The following is a 17,766-nucleotide window of genomic DNA, read 5'->3' as shown; positions in this document are numbered from 1 at the left end:
TTCACTTTTACAGGTTGCTGCTTTCGGAACAAGCAAGTAAGCAAGCAAACAAACAAAAAACAGTTTTGTTTTTTAAAAGTATCCAGAATCTAAAAGTAGAAATGAAGCCAACAGCATTAGCAAAAGCACGCAGTCTGCAAAGGGTACAAGGAATCAGCCATGGCAAGTGCAACAGGGCAACAGCAAATAGGCTTAACTGTCCATTTATTGTAGCATAGAGTCAGCATGAGGCTCTTATAATCTCCACCAAGTGAGGTAATGATACTGAGGCCATCAGTAAGCTGCTAGGGAAAGAATACAAGGGAAGAAGTCAATGGATCCAAGAGTTTGATATATGAGAAACAAGAAACCAACTGTGGCTAGCATTTTTTGTTATTCTGTAACACAGGTAAAATCAAAAATCTGTGATTACATGCTGCTGGTGGCATCCTGCCTGAAAAAGCAGCTCAGTGTGAGAATTACTAAGTGCCTCTTGCCTGAGAACAAAAGTGAAGCAAGAGATAACCCAGTATTTCAGAGAGTATCACTTCCTTAAGGGAGAAAAGCACAGGAAAATAAAGTCAACTGTGACTAAAGATGTTCCGGACACTAAGAAACAAGACGAAATGAGTGAAAACATTTCTAAAATATCTTTTCCTAGATGCACGAGGAGTTAGAATACATGTGAGACTTAGGCCACAGCATCTGCGTGTGTCTGTGATCTCTACACATTTTCCTATCTTTGTGAAAACAGTGTCTAATATCCTCAACAAATAGTGCCAATATTATAATGAATTATGAGTGCAGTTCATGCCTATTCTTAAAGATATAGATGTTTATTTCTGTGACACTGTTTTTGCAGGAAAACAAAAGCACCTTTTTGATACAAATATAGGTATAACCTTGCCTATGATGTCCATGTAATCTTTAGCAATGACTTTACATCACTTTAAAAGGAAGGGGAGGATTGTAATTAAGAGGGCAAGCTATAGAATCAGATCTAGAATTGAATTCCACCTCTGTTACTTAAAACTTTTTTTTTAAGTTTGTTTATTTTGAGAGAGACAGAGACAGCACAAGTGGCGGAGAGGCAGGGAGAGAGGGAGAGAAAGAGAATCCCAAGCAAGCTCTGCACTGCCAGTGCAGAGCCCCATGAGGGACTTGAACCCATGACATCATGACCTAAGCCAAATCCAAGAGTGGGATGCTTAACTGACTGAGCCACCCAGGTGCCCCTGTTACTTAAAACTTTTAAAATCCAGATTCCTCATTTGTAAACTATGGTTAAAGCCACATTGCTTTAAGAACCAAAGGACATGAACATTCTGAAATACTTACATAGGTGTTGGCACGTAGAATACAAAACAAAACAGGGTAGCTGTTAACAGCAACAGTAATGATGCACAAGAATAAACAAGTAAAGAAACTAAACGTTACCTCATAACTTTTGAATAAGAGTTATATTCCCATTCAAGTACCTAAAACAAAAACAAAGCTGGGATAATTTTTGAACGTTAGTGGAGGGTTTTTAAATATTTTCTAACACAAAGTCTTATTAAATAAAATGGTTTGAAAAAAATCAGCCCAAAATTTTAAGCACACTTTTGCTTTCATTTTTTCATTTACCAGGATTATGTTGATGTAAATTGTCCAAATGAGCATCTGAAAATGTACTTAATTATCCTGTGTATTTTAAATCTTATTCTATGTATATTAGAAGGACGGTGTCATAAAATTACATAGCTGGCAAAGATTTGAAGGTAATTATTTCCATTTCTTCATTTAACTATGATGGTACAAGGCTCAGAAATATTCAGAATTGTCCTCGTTGCCCAGATAGCAAGGTGGAGAGCCAAAATGGCAATGACAGCCTTCTCACTTCCGGTCCAGGGCTTTCCCCACATGAGGTTGTTCCATACATAGGACATATACAATGTGCTATCTGAGACTATCCTTATTAATAAATCTTTGTGTGCGGGGAGGGAGTGAGCATTGTGTATTTCTATGGAATAAACTGAAATGCCTTTGAAGATCTGGACACTTAATTGGGGAGCATAAGATGTAATTCTTATGTCTCTTCCTTCTTCCTCAAAGTCATCGTTGAAGTATCTTTTGTGAAGAATGAATATATTTTTATATAAACACACACATACACATATATGTAAGATATGTATATATAATACACACACACACACACACACACACACACGCAAATGTATCAGTTAGGACCCTGTCTCCACAGTGGCTTGTTTAAAAAAGACGCACACATTAGTTAGAATTGAATTCTGAAAATATTTAGCAAGGGTTTGTATGTTCCCTGCAAACCAAACCCTCTGTCTTTATTGTGAGCTCTCTTAGTAAACAGGTATTTATAGAAGACTATACACTTAACTTGTCAATATGATAAATTAGATAGTCTCTTGTTATGTTAGTTCCAATAAAGAAAGTCAACTTAAAGTTAATAACGACATTAAAGGAACTACCAGAAAGTAGAGAAATGTACGTGACAGTTTTCAAAATTGCTGACATTTCACATATTTCTCTAAGTTTTCTTCATTGTGGTATAAACTACAAAAACTAATCGAGTTATGTGGAAAAAGTTAACATTTTGGATACTTTGATATTTATGGTATTCCTAAAAAAGACTGTATGAGATAAATAGTGGCTACACAGCTCTCCCTTTTAGATTTCTTTTCTAAAAAAGAGGGAGAGGAACATTTAAACCATGAACTATCATCAAATCTTCAATTTGATCTTCAAAAATATTTTCAATTTCAAAAGGTAAATTACTAAGTAAGAGAACCTTGAGAGAAGAAGGGGCATTTATATTAAGGATCTGGGCGAAGTCTGAGTATTTCTCAGTCTTTGAAGCAAGCAAAGTTAAACCCTTACTTGGAGAATCTATTTCAATCCACGTCTTATTTTTTACCAGTTCTGACTTGGAGCAGGAGAGGAAAATAAATTTTATACGGTTTTTAAAATCACTTTGCAATTTATGAATCTAGCCTACACAGTATTGGCAAAATGAAATATATAAAAAAAAAATCAACTGTATATCTGCATCTACATCTTTGTATCTTTATTTATATAACCAGATCCATATATCTGTATCTATCGCTCCCCTTTCCCAGCAAGTGTCTACATCTGGTATCCCTATTTCTTCCCGGAAGTGGGGACAAAGTGGAAGACCTAGAATGGGACAAAAGCTGGAGTCACAGGTGTCGCAGCTCTAAGATCTCCGGAGTGAACAGGCCCAGAGAGTGTTAGGAGAAACGAGAGCAGCCTAAAAAGCAGGCAAGCGCAAGCTCCTGGGCAGTTTCACTTCCTCAGGGCGCCCTCGCAAGGCCTCGTGGTGACCCTGTGGCCTGAGCCCACGGGCTGCATTTCCGGGCCCTGCGGCCAGACCCGCCCGTGGTGGGCTGACGAAGGGGGGCGTCTAGAGACGATCTCGCCGGGAATCTCGGGCAGCAGAGTCCTGTCCGCAGGCTGCCTGGCTTCAGCCGCCGCGATGCTGCCTGCAGCGTCGGGCCGGGCGGGCGGGAGCCGGGAGCGGGCCCCCGGCAGCCCAGCGCCCCCAGGTGGGTGTTCGCGCGTGCGGGCGGCGGGAGGGCGAGGCCGGCCGCGCGGCTCTGGGGCTCGGCGGAGACTGCGCGCGCACCCTTCGGCGATCATTGCGCTCGGGCTGCTTGACGCCCGCGCGCGGCGGGAACCGGGGCACCGGAGCTGCCCCTTTCTTCCCGCCGCGTCTGCCGCTCGGCTGGCGACCGGGCTCCAACTGTAATGGGGGTGGGGGGAGGGGAGTGTGGTCTCTGGAGGGGCGGTCTGTCCGGGATGAAGTGGGAGCGCCTCTCGTTCGTCCCGTCAAAGTCCGCAACTTCGGAGTGCCTGGAACTTTCCAGAGCGCGTGGGACAGGGCCCTCTAGTTTCTCCAGGCACCTGGGAATGGGTTTTAAAGTTAACCGCGTGTTTTAAAGTTCTGCGTCCTGAAAATTGTGTCAGCATGGGGTTTTTTTTGCAAAACCGCTTGTCCGGTTTACCTGCCCAGCCTTTCAGAATCCAACCCGGTAAATTTCTGGGATGGGCTGGGATCCGTTTAGCGGACGGGCTACTCTGGGTGGAGACCCCTCACTCCGCAGATTTTGCTACCTTGGTCAAAGGAGAAGCAGTCAGTGTGGTTGAATACATAAATGGATGTTAAGGCAGTTGTACTCAGTTCTTTTTGAGTGTTTTAAATGGATTTGTGAACTAATGATTGATTATAAAGTGTCCAGTTTTGAAATAAAAAAAAAAAAAAAGCCTTCCCTTGGGTATTAAGATTACTGGAGTTGTTCACAGTGAGAAATACAACAAGAAAATCTGAAAATACTAATTAGCCGAATAGAATTCTCCATAGCTTCCTAGCATTTTTAAAGGTCATGCTGCTTCTCTTGGATAGTGTGCATGTTTGACAAATACATTTTAAAAGACTGCGTTTCTTAAAATGGGAAGCATGTTTGTGATTTAAATGAGAAGAAAAAAATTAGAGCCCACGATATCTTGATGTGCTAACATTTATGATTTCAGCTTAACAATTTAGTTAAATAGAATAGGCTACGATTTGTGCAAACTTCATGATTGAACGGTTTAGCCAGAAAATGACTTTTATTCCCCTCGATAGTCAGGTAATAATACTTTGAGGTACTTGCTATTGTGAATAATGCTAGAGTGATGCGACCCAGTATTTAGTTCTGATTATTCCTGTGCCTCCTGTGTGATTTCCCCCATTTCCTTTGCTCCTTCCCAATGTGGTATTTATCACTTGCTTCATTTACCTCCTTTGGCCAAGGTAATTACATTTTTTTCTTATAGGAAGCTGACTTTTGGTATTAACCCATGCCTCTTCCTAGACATGAGTTGTCTTCTATGAGTAGTTCTGATTAATTCTTCTCATATATGGAGAGCTTTTTTGTGTGTCCTTTCTGTGTGCTTTGGACAAATGTTACCACAGCATGGTAGATTTTAGCTTAATGTGGCACGTTGTGGTGAAATTAGTTCACTGCTTCATTTTAGAGAAGAGAAAGCTGAGACCCAAGTAGTGATTTTCCCATGGTCACATAACTAATTATTATTTGAAGATCATCTATTCATCACGTCACCAACAACCTTTTATCCCCCTACAAAAGTTGCGTAGTTATGTGAGTATAAAATGGTAAACACTGTGAGTATCCAACTTGTCTTTTAATGGAAGCAGGAAAGATATGATACCCAGTACTAAAACAATGTAAAAATATGCATAGTGGATGAAAATTCCATTTAGAAATGTATTTTTCTGGTTTATGTTTAACTAGATACTGGCCACCAATGTCCAAATGAGAAATTCTTTCTTTGCTTTATTCCAAACCTAGTGATTTTAGAAACAAATTTAACTACTACCTTCAATAAGGACTGTTTATTTATTAAAGCACAGACTGTTACCCACCCCGTAGTTTTTGTGTATTTTTTATTAATATTATTTGATGCCTTTTATGAAGGGAGTTAAATACATAATTAGCTTAAAAACAAATCATCTGGGGCGCCTCTGTCAGTAAAGTGTCAGACTTCGGCTCAGGTCATGATCTCAAGGCTCCTGGGTTTGAGCCCCGTTGGGCTCTATGCTGACAGCTCGGAGCCTGGAGTGTGCTTTGGATTCTGTGTCTCCCTGGGTCGCCTCCCCTCCCCTGTGCGCTTGTGTTCTCTCTCTCCACCCCCCCCCCCAAAAATAAACAGTAAAAATTTTTTAAAAAACCCAGAAGGCATCTACCGTGATTCACCATGTGCTCAATGCTTATGTATAACTTGTGAGAGACACGGTTTGTCTGGGTCTCTCTCTCTGTCATGAAGTTCTTGAAGATTTGAAGCTTATTATTCTGTCTTCAGTCTTCTAACATAGCAAATAACCTTGATTTCTCCTTCCAAGAAAATACCTTGGTTCTTGTTCTGGCAACTGGTAAAACTTGCCTTCTTCAGACCAGCTGGAAACGTTCAGATAAAGTTGCTTTTGCTGAGATTTTAAAAGAGAGGTAGCTCTCTTAGGGCGTTTTCATTTTAACGGGAATAATTCTGTAATATCTAATGCTTAGGGTTCCAGACTTAAACAGCAGTGTATGTGGTGTGTACTTGGAGAATCAGGGGGAACTTTTTCACCACATCTATCTGAATACATTGTAGGTGATCATGCCCTACTTTTGAAGGCCTATGGACTCAGATTGCCTCACATCAGTCCAGCTTTATTGATTATTTGCTGTTCAATCTTAGACATATAACTAAATCTGTTATTACCTCAGTTTATCCATTTAAAAAGCAAAAGTGGAGACAATAATAATCCTTATTCAAAAGAGTCTTTTTGAGGATTAGAAGAGAAAATACGTGTGAAGTGATTTTCAGGGTGCCAGAGCAAATAGTAATTGCTTAGTACATGTTAGCTATTATTTTAATGCTTAGGTCATTGGTCAATAGTGTAATATTTACATATAAAAGATAGAGTTTGTTTGGAGAAAACAAACTCTCTGTTTATGGAGAAAATAAAATAAAATTGGGGGAAAACTTGAATGAAGCCATCAAGTTCCCACATGAAACAAATTAGGGCATATGGCTTCCTGTAGAAAGATAGTGCTATATCCTTGGGGAAATATTGTGGGTAATAGTTGTGAGAGGAGAAAAAAAAAACCCACAATGAGAAGAACTAAGGATAGAGTGATTAAAAGGGCATTAGACTAGGGCATTTACAGGAAAGAATAAAATGGGAATGATTAAGACAAATTGAGAGCATGTTTTATTTACCCATATCACAGTACCAGTTATGATCTAGTTAAAAAATATAAATATATGTGGAAAAGTAAGCATCAAACTGAAAATTATGGGATCATTCATTGAATTATAAGAAGATGGAGAATCTACCCAAATATTTACTGCTTGGTTAAAAAAAATCCAGTGTAAAGAATATCATCCCTGCCAAATATAAGTCACACGTTTTAAGAATTTAAATAGCTGTTACCTGATTACCTAAGTTACAGTTGCTATTTTATTACTTTATATATTATGTAATATCATACAGTAATTTTAGAGACAGCTATGAAATAAGAATAGGAAGGGCAAACATTCCAGAAGTTATTATTTAAAAATAAGCTGTTATATGGCCTTGTAATTCTTTCCTATTCTAAATATAAAGAATAGTATCCAAGTTTCACTGCAGACATTGAAATAGTCCAGGTGGTAAAAATACCAAATATTATATGGAATTATACCCGCTTTGTGTTTATTTTTCACTCAGATAAAAAGAATGATTTTTTTTAGACATTTACCACTGAATAGAAATGTCTTTGTTGTTTTCAAGTGCTCCTCACTGAAATAATCCAGAAAGACCACTTCCCTTTATAATCCTAAGAAGTGATTTATCAATGCCTTACGTATGGTCTTTTACAAGATTTCCTTTGTATCCAATTAATTAAAATAAGTTATGTTTTATCATACTTTGTCATCTTTTCCTTTCTTTTAAGCTCTTCTGCTTTTCTGTATTAGTAATTCCCATGCTTCATTTTTTATGTGTTCTGCTTTATAAAGAAGACATACTAAAAAAGTACAAGAATAGTTTCTGACTTGGAATTTCATTTGCCATGTGCCTCATTTTGGGGTTATGATCCGTGCTGAAGACTAAGCATCATCCTTTGATTAGGATCAATATTTTCACTCATTTTTTTTTGTTCTAATATAGCCATAGAAAGGATCATGCCTAACTGTCAGAAAAATAACATAGTGTCAAGACCACTTGAAGTTTTGGCCTTTTTTTAATAGCTGCCACTAATTGTGTTACTACTTTGAATTCATATGATATGGATATCACATTACCTTGATAGGTGAGAGCATCAAATTAGCACCTACTTTGAACAAGAAGTTATATGGTTCAGTATAATTATATGAAAATATTTAATAATTCATTGTGTTATTTCGTTTCCTACAAGAACTTGTCTAAACTATTAAAGTTGTAACTTCCAAGTCATCATACCTTTTTAGGAAGAGTTTAGAGAGCAGAGAAATACATCAAAGATGTGGGAAAGAAACATACCACATCAAAGTGGTATGATTCTGTAAAATCATGTCACTAGAATGACAACTTGTAGAGTATTTCTTGTGACTGTGCAAAATCCCTAAGGTTTACACATTTTCCTCATTGGTTGATCACATTTTATTTAGATTTAATAGACTGATTAAAAGTTTCAGGAGACAACTGCATTTTTAGTACAATTAGTGAACTGCTGCATCACTAATGAGAAAGTCAGTGAGATAAAATTGAGGCAAAATTCTACCTTTATTTCAGTTAATGAGATAATTTCCTTAATTCTCTCATCACTTGTCAATAAAAGTTTAAAACTTTCACTACTCCAGGCACTTATCTATAGACTGAGAACCATCCTTTATCATGTCCCATCCATCCGTGCTTGTGTTAAATGGGTAAAACCATGGGTCATTCAGATTCCTGGAAATAGTCACTTGGGTCAAGTATAGGCATTTAAGAGGCAGCTTGCTGCCTTTGCTTACTGGCCAGTGATGTGTGTTGTCTGCTTTTACAGATTTGTTGGACTCAACAAAGCCTTTCTTTCCTTTCAAACAAGAGATAATAAGACTGTTGTCAGTGGAAGGGGGAAGGATAATGTTTAATGACACACAATAGAGGATGACAGCCAGTTGACTCTTGTCCACGATGGATCATTAGCAAGATGAATGGAGAGAATTAAGGAGGACTGAAAGAGGGAGTAGTCTTAGTTTCCGACTTTCCATTTCCAGGCCACCTGCACTTGTTTTTATGATCTGGTCTCCATAAGATGACTGTGGTATCTTTACACTCATATTCTGTTTAGGTAAGGTAGTTTGAATGACTTTCTCTTTTTTTGGAGGAAAAAAATACATTTGGGGCTAGAATACCTGTATTTCTCAAATACTGTCTCTTCTGTTTCCATAAGCTTCTTCCCTTTTAGAGAGTTATTGTTAAGATGATGTCTATTCTGCATCTTTCATCGAAAGTTAAACAATCTGTGAATCAGGTCTTTTATGCACTGAGAATAGGATGCCTTCTAAGTCTAGTGGTTCTCCTGATAAGAATATTTGGAGTTATCTCACTTGATTACTGAAATTGAAGAAAATCCATGCAGTTATTTTTGTCTCTAAATTTAAAGTCCCTAGAGTTGGTGAGGAAATAATTCACTCAAAGGTTAATATTCTAAGAGTTAAGCACTATTAAGAAGTTTAGAATTTTGAATTATATAGTTATAAAATTGTATTAATCATAAAATTACAATAGTGTTTTTTAAGAGTTTTAATAGGATGTTTTTACTTCCTTAAAAATTGATAGCATATTACTTCTAGCAGATTTTAAAAATGTATTTAAATCAAGGCCTACAGAGAGAATGCTTATGACATTTAATCTTAGTCAAGAAGAAAGAGGAGGTATAAAAGTAGCATAACTTACTAGCTAGTATTGCAGTCCCTCTGGGGGATTAAGTTTTTCAAACTTAAAGCCAGCTGAGAAATCAGCATTTATTAAATGAACCATACTCTTCCCAGTAAACTGAAATACAGTTGATGCTTAAGCAACAGGGATTTGAACTGTAAGGGTCCACTTATACACGTTTTTTGTTTTTTAATAAATACAGTATAATACTGTAAGTGTATTTTCTCTTCTGCATGATTTTGTTGATATTTTCTTGTCTCTAGCTTATTTTATTGTAAGAATATAGTATATAATACATATATAAAATCTGTGTTAATAGACTGTTTATGCTATTGAAAAGGCCTCCAGTCAATAGTAGGCTATTGGTAGTTAAGTTTTGGGGGAATCACAAGTTATAGGAGGGTTTTTGACTGCATAAGGGGTTGATGCCTCTAACCCCCACATTGTTCAAGTGTCATCTATTCCATTTTTGCCATACCACAAAGTCTCATGTATCCTGGAATCTGCATTCTGAATTGTCTATTCTGTTCCACTCATGTATTTGTTTATTTCCAAGCCAATATCTGCTAAGGAAAGTTCTCCTGAGGGATCTTCTTTATTTGATTTTATTTTTTAATTTTTTTTAATGTTTAATTTTGAAAGAAAGAGAGAGAGAGACAGAGCATGAGTGGGGGAGGGGCAGAGAGCGAGGAAGACACAGAATCCGAAGCAGGCTCCAGGCTCTGAGCTGTCAGCACAGAGCCCAACACGGGGCTCAAACTCATGAACTGTGACATTATGACCTGAGCCAAAGTTGGACATTTAACCTACTGAGCCACCCAGGTGCCCCCTGAGGGATCTTCTTTTCCATAATTTTCTTATTTAAGAAATCCCATAAATTTCTTATTTATTATTAGTTTTTCATTACTTACGTTAAGAGATTATTTTATCTACTTCTCCCCCTTCCATGAAACAATTGGAATATTGTGTAACATTTGATTTGGAGACATTTAATGACAGCAATCTAGCCATTTTAGGCAGAAAGAACTTTGATATAGGAAATTAGCTTTTACATATTTGGTGTAAAGGATTTGGGAGCGATCTCTAGTCTGGACCACCAGGAATAATTTTCCTAACTAGGCTATGGGAACCAGTTTTCATAAGTGGCCAGGGGCATCTGCTATTTTATAACCATCAGGAAGCTGGGGAATCAGGAAGAATGAGCTGTTGGCACCTGAAAGAGACTGGTGCCAGGATCCCAAGAATTTCTGGCTCATGAGCCATCTTCTATTTGCTGGATCTGCACCAATAAAAATAGATGCCTTTCATTGCATTGGAATTGTATTATATTTATATACTTATTTGGGGAGAATCAACTTTAAATGCTATTAAATCTTCTATTGGATTAATTTGAGTAGAAAATTCTGTGTATAAAAGGCCCTAGGTTTCAGAAGAAATATATAGTAACTTGGTTTATTTAAACCACATGACGAAGTTGGAAACTTTCCACTCACTCATGTTATAACCACATGAAAGTTGAACTTTCCTGTTGTGGTTCTACGAGTAAATGTAACAAGAGTTTGCTTTCTATATTTAAAATGTCTTTCCAGGTAAATGAATTTTCTCACAAAATTTATTCTTTGAATCATTAATTGTTACCTTTGCATTAATATTATAGGAAGGAAAATATCTAATGTTTTATTAGTTTTAAACAGTATAAGATGTTACAATGAAAAAAAAGCATGCACAACCTTTTTAAAGGAATGTTGTTAATGTTTTATTTATTTTTGACAGAGAGACAAGAGTGTGAACGGCAGAGGGGCAGTGAGAAAGGGAAACACAGAATCCAAAGCAGGCTCCAGGCTCTGAGCTGTCAGTACAGAGCCAGACTGGGGGCTTGAACTCACGAACACGAGCTCATGACCTGAGCTGAAGTAGGAAGCTTAACTGACTGAGCCACCCAGGTGCCCCTTAAAAGAAATTTAAGATAGATCTTTGGATATACCTATAGAATTGCAGTTTAAAATATATCAAGATTTTTATTGTATTATAGAACAGTCACCTATTCTCCTAATCTCTCACCTGTTTTCCTATACATTTTTCCAATTTAACACCGTAAATATATTTTCAAGATAACTAAATATGTCTATGTTTGTGGATTGATTCTCTATATCAATATCTGTAACTATTCATATCAACTCAAATATTGAAACTGTCACTTATTGTATAATTTTAAACAAATTACTCATCTAAAATCCAATTTCTTGGGGAACCCGAGTGGCTGGCTCAGTCAGTTAAGCTGTGGACTCTTGATTTCAGCTCATGTCATGATCTTACGGTTTGTGAGATCGAGCCCCACTTAGAGCTCCACGCTGAGAGTGCACAGAGCTTGCTTCTGATTCTCTCTCCCTCTCTGTCTGCTCCTCCCCCACTCATGCTTACTCTCTCTCCAAATAAATAACTTAAAAAAATTCTAAAATCCAATTTATTTATATCTGAGATAAGAAACATATCTATTTTTGATATAATTGAATGTAATTCTGTATGTAAAATGCCTGGAGCATTTGTAGCAGGCGCTTAGCAAATGGCAGGTATTAATACCTTCAGTATTCAAATTTCACTTTTATTAGATGGAATGTGTTTACAGGATTCCTTGTCTGTATTTCTGGTGTCACATCTGAATCTCAAGATTGAGGGCTTCATGTAAAGGTCCTTTTTTGTTCTCCTGTTTAACCTTTCTAATTGTTCTATTAAACACAATAATATCTCAAACATGTTTCTCTGGTTATTCTCTACAGATTGAACTGGATGAAACCTATGGTCTGCCAGGAAAACAAATTATGTGATTTTATATGTGAAATTGTGTTTTGTCTTCAGGGAAACTGGTTAATGGGTAAAGAACAGTTTTCTCCCATTTTGAGAATTCAGTTTTTAAAATAATTAATGTTTATTTATTTTTGAGAGTGAGAGAAAGAGAGAGAGAGACAAAGCGCAAGCAAGGGAGGGGCAGAGAGAGAGGGAGACACAGAATCTGAAGCAGGTCTAAGCTCCGAGCTGTCAACACAGAGCCTGATGTGGAGCTCGAACTCACAAACCACGAGATCATGACCTGAGCCAAAGTTGGGCGCTTAACCGACTGAGCCGCCCAGGCGCCCCAAGAATTTTACATCATATTCTTTTAAAATAAAAATGTGATTGGGGCGCCTGGGTGGCTCGGTCGGTTAAGCGTCCGACTTCAGCTCAGGTCATGATCTCACGGTCCGTGAGTTCGAGCCCCGCGTCGGGCTCTGTGCTGACCGCTCAGAGCCTGGAGCCTGTTTCAGATTCTGTGTCTCCCTCTCTCTCTGCCCCTCCCCTGTTCATGCTCTGTCTCAAAAATAAATAAACGTTAATAAAATAAAAATGTGATTAATTTTCATTTCTTTATTCTTGAAGATTTAGCCTACAACTATAAAGTATATTATCATACATCCTCTCTGCCCCTCCCTGCAAAGAAGAAAACCAACACACACACAAAAACTGGATAATAGCGGATTCAAAGTCTCTTAGCTTTTGGGATGAAGGCATTTCTAATATCATACAAGTAAAAATAACAGTTGATTTAGTTATATAGGTAAAGATTTAGTGATATCTTCAGAATTGCTTGAATTATGTCTAAGCAGTTTACTCCTAATAGAGTATAAATCTATATAATGTCTCACTTCAATCTTTCAGGGTCCGAAGAATAATAGGAAGGTTCTCCTAAGCAAATTTCTGGTTGAGAGTAACCTATGGGTAATTAGAAAGCACGTGTAATTATAGAAAGAAAGGGAGAGCTTTTCTATTTCGTTTGTGAGGACCAGTCTGCTGTGAGGTTAGCTATTAACGCATATTTCATTCCTGCTTCTGCTTAGGAGAATATAGAAGATTCATTAAAAAGTATGTTCATATTTCATTTTATTACGTTAAAATATTTTATTGCTTTATGACTCCTTAGAACAATTTTCTCAACTGGTACATATAAAAACCTAGGCTCCTCATTCTTTAGGTAATTCTGTTACAAGACCTCTCTGTACTCATGATGAAAAGAGGAAAGAACATTTGGTAATACTTGCAGCATAGTAGGTGCTCTGTGATTGATAATTGTCACGCCTGTGCTAGGTGAAAATGGTGGGCCACGTGGGAGATTATGAAGGGTGATTCATAATTTCTCTTACCTGATGGCCAATACCTGGAAAACCTGAGCTCATGCTTCCAGGGCTTTCTTTTTTTAGTACTGTGCTGTTCAATCTGTATTGTGTACCATATGTGTTCCTTGGAGAAAGTGTTCTGTGAAATAAGTTTTGCATGTGCATACTGGGACATTCCATACTGGTCTGATAAATTTCTGCAACTATGTATCTTCAGTTTTCTCTAATCCAATACTTCACGAACACATTTAACCATGGAATGCATTGTCATCTGAACACTGGTAGAGAAAGAGGGTTTTTTTGCACCACGTTTTCATCCCTGTTAAAGGGCAAACAGTTCTTGAGAGGATGGTTCTTTCAAGCCCGAGATCGGTAACACTGCTTTTTGTGCGATTTCCTCAGCTCTTGGGCCTGGCCATCTTTTGAATGAGAGGGAGGTGGGCGTATAATAAGAATAGAAACAGAGGAGGGTATACAGTAGGGAAAATGGCATTGACAGGTTGAGTAAGACACACACAATATGCCTATTTCTTTAATTCCCTTATGATTAATTCTAACTATTCAAATGAGAGCTTTGATTGTGAGATGTGTTAGAGAAAATAGGAATAAAATCAGAAGGGGATTATCTGTTGGGGAAAGTAAAGTAGGAATGAAATGAAACTGGGAACATGGGTAAGGCATTCTAAATATAAGAATATTTTGGACTGTGTGTGTTCACGCAGTTGGTATTTCAATAGCATGTATGCATCTCAACTGATTTTGCAGGTATTTTCATTTGTCAGACTATGCAAACCTGCCACTGTGTGAATAATCATGTAAGCTATGTAAGTGACCTCACATTGTTCAAAAATCGGCATATTATTCATCAGAACATTCCAAAAATAATATCAATTTGACTACTTGGACGTAACCAGATTGTTTCCATGTTAGAAATGTGTGTCAATGAAACACACATTTGAAGCAAGCGTATCGGTTATTAGAAGTCACCCAAATAAATTATTGCTGAAATATTTTCCTAATGGAAAAAACAGTAACTGATACAAATGCAAATAATTTAAACTGACAATTTTATGTCTTGGAGACTGGCTAACAGTTCAGGTAAGCAACACTACTATGACAGTGACTTTTATTATTCTGATAGATCGGATGCTCCTGAAAGGAAGGCGTAGCCTCTGGCATCCGTTCAGCAGAGGTAAGCGCAGTAAGAGATGTTTGCTGATTAGCTAGTAGCGCGGGAGTGACAGTAAAGTAGCCAGTTAAATTTATGAAAAAAGGATAAATGAAGTCGTTGCCATTTCTGAAGGCCCTATTGCTGGGGTGTAAATCTAGCCTCAGATAATAACAGCCCTGGCTTTGGCTTTCTTTTTCAAATTGGTTTGCAGAAGAGCTTTCTTTGATTATGACAAAAACTATAAAAAATTCACAAAACCTGTCATACAAAGATAATTTAGGGCATTTTCCGATATTAAATTAACTTTTAATCTGATAACAAGTAGTTTAGTTATTTTTACTAAAATGTCTATAACCTTTTAATATAACTTAGCGTATTAAAAAATCTTCTGGGGCAAATAGAAAAAACTATGATTAGGGTAGAAAAGTAAATGAAATTTAATATCCTCCATTTGTATCTGGAAGATGAAATAGTTTTATTATTCTTTTTCTAGAATAATACATACATGTAATTGAAAATATGTAGAGTGACCAAAAAATAGGAAAAAACACAGTGTATATTCTTCTACTTTTTATTTTTGTGTGTTTACTTTTAACAGTTTTACTTGTTCAGCTTTCTAGTGTTAATATATTTGCTATTTGTGTATGCACTTTAAAGTTACATTTGCTTGGCTATTTGGTGACCTGTCATTTATAAATATTTCAATTTTGCTCTCTCTTCATATAAATTATTGCACAATGTTTAAAAACAAAAGGAGAATCCACAGTGATTTTTTGGATAAAGAATAGATCATTATCCATACAAGACTATTATTAATCTAAAGAAAGACTAAACAGTTTTCAATAATATAGGAAATATTTTTCCATTGCACTGGATTTGAAGCCAAAAAAGCACATGATCACCTAATGGCTCTGTCACTAATGAACGCTGTGATCGCTGTGATGCCCAGGAGACATTATGTATATTGATGATCATATTAATTATTTATGAGAATGATTGGCTCATAATAATAGTTCAATTAGTATCTATTATTTTAAGAGAATAACACTGCAGAAATTAAAATTGCTTTCTCTTGGGTCACCTGGGTGGCTCAGTCAGTTAAGTGTTCAACTTAGGCTCAGGTCATGATCTCACAGTTCGTGAGTTCGAGCCCCGTGCCGGGCTCTGTGCTGACAGCTCAGAACCTGGAGGCTGCTTTGGATTCTGTGTCTCCCACTCTCTCTGCCTGCCCCCCTACTCACACTCTTGCTCTCTCTCTCTCTCCCAAAAATAAATAAACATTAAAAAAATTAAAATTGCTTTCTCTGGGCATTTAGGATTGAGGATATTCGTCAAGAAAGAGTGGACTAATGCCTTCATTATCTTATGCCAGATTAATTATCCTTCATTCATTCACTCTTCAAACATGTATTCCTGATCTGTGCTAGGCTCAGGAAATACATAAAAAGGTAGCTCCAGCCTTCAGGGACTGTATTTAAGTGAAATAGGTATGGAAAAGCTGAATGACACTATTTCTTTTTATCTTCACTCTAAGTCAACATCAGATGACTCAGAAACCTTCAGCCTCTGAGATCTCAATAATTTAGTCATGAGAACTAGTTAGCAGGGTGAGCTACAGCTAAGAGTGTTTACTGTGACTATTGGGGGTGATTCCTGATGCATAACTTCTGTTCCAGAAAGTCACTACTCATTTCAGAATGCAGTCATGAGTACAGTCCCTTGGGACAGAGTTTTGCAAATTTCAGTCATTCTCACAAAACCTTCCTCAAATTTTTGGCTATAGTACTCTCTTGTTTAAGAAAAAAAAATTTCTTTAAACTAACTTTTTTTTTTTCAGCTTACATATGGTTTAAAGGAACATTTATATCAGTACCATAAATGAAAAAATCATTACCCTTTGCCATAAAGAGAAGGTGACCATACAAATAAACAGACTGAAAGTAAACTAGTCTTGAAACAATTTTAAGTAAGGGCAGGCTCTGGACACACAGGTCAACCTCTATTTGATAGTATTGGAGTTCATGAAGTTACAAGAGCTCCAATCTGAGACGCTGTCCTTGACCGAGTCAGGATTAAAGAAGTATTCTAAAGGGAAGGACTTCCTCGCTCCATGATTCCCTGCTACTATGTCTCTGGGAAGTGGGATCCCACCCACTGGCAAATGCTGTCCTCCAAAGACCCATTTCAACTTAAAAAAAAGTGTTGAAATGAAGTTTTCATCAGCACTTACAGGTGTCAGGAATGACGATAAATCCTCTATATAGTTTATCTCATTTAATTCTCACAATAACTGATTTTGTAGGTGCTATTATCTGTATGTTTCATGGGGGAAATCTAAGCTCAGAGAGGTTAATTATTTGCTTGAAGCTGGCTGAATTTGGATTCCAAGACAGCCTGACTCCAAAGCCTGGCTTACTAGCCACTCTATAACTCTCTGAAATGAACTCATTTTATTCTCACACAACTGCATGTGTGCACCCATTTTAGAAAAGCATCCTCCCATGTGGACATTTCCATTTTTATAGTCAGTGAAGTAAGCATGTATATAGAAAGCCATTTTAGTAGAAAATAAGCAACTAATGTTACCATTAGTAGGTCAACATGGAAACATTTTTTGCAAGGGATAAAATAGACACAACTGTTTCTAACTAACAGTTGTAAACATTTAGAAAGTTTTGCTGCTCTCAAGGTCCTTGGAGGTGAGTGAAATAATAGGAAGTAAAATATCTACAACATAATGCTAGAAAAACAGTCTTTAATGAAGGCCATTAGGATATTTAAAATCATCAAGGCTATAATACAGATGTGATTAAAATATATTGAAAATGCCTACCATAAAGAGCACTCTAAAGATGCAAGGCTAATAATTTGCATCTGCCTAATGCTTTGCATCCTCAAAGGAATTTTCAACCCCCTCGTAATTGACTCTTAGAAAATTCTTCTAATGTATCATTTACTTTGACTCAAGGAGAAATCTAAACAATGATCATTTAAACTATTTAATC

General features: G+C 37.1%; 1 protein-coding gene across 1 annotated transcript in view; it reads left to right on the top strand.

The window, feature by feature from the left end:
- The first annotated feature begins 3,379 nt into the window (after positions 1-3,379).
- The window catches only part of BANK1 (B cell scaffold protein with ankyrin repeats 1), a 310,669-nt gene continuing 296,282 nt past the window's right edge, over positions 3,380-17,766 (top strand). The window contains exon 1 of the mRNA XM_042984124.1: positions 3,380-3,557. Within this exon, the coding sequence (XP_042840058.1) occupies positions 3,488-3,557 (70 nt within the window). The 5' untranslated portion in view covers positions 3,380-3,487. The remainder of the gene's footprint in view (positions 3,558-17,766) is intronic.

This window comes from Panthera tigris, chromosome B1 (assembly GCF_018350195.1).
Source record: "Panthera tigris isolate Pti1 chromosome B1, P.tigris_Pti1_mat1.1, whole genome shotgun sequence".
Taxonomy (NCBI): domain Eukaryota; kingdom Metazoa; phylum Chordata; class Mammalia; order Carnivora; family Felidae; genus Panthera; species Panthera tigris.
This window is presented reverse-complemented; position numbering and strand designations above follow the sequence as displayed.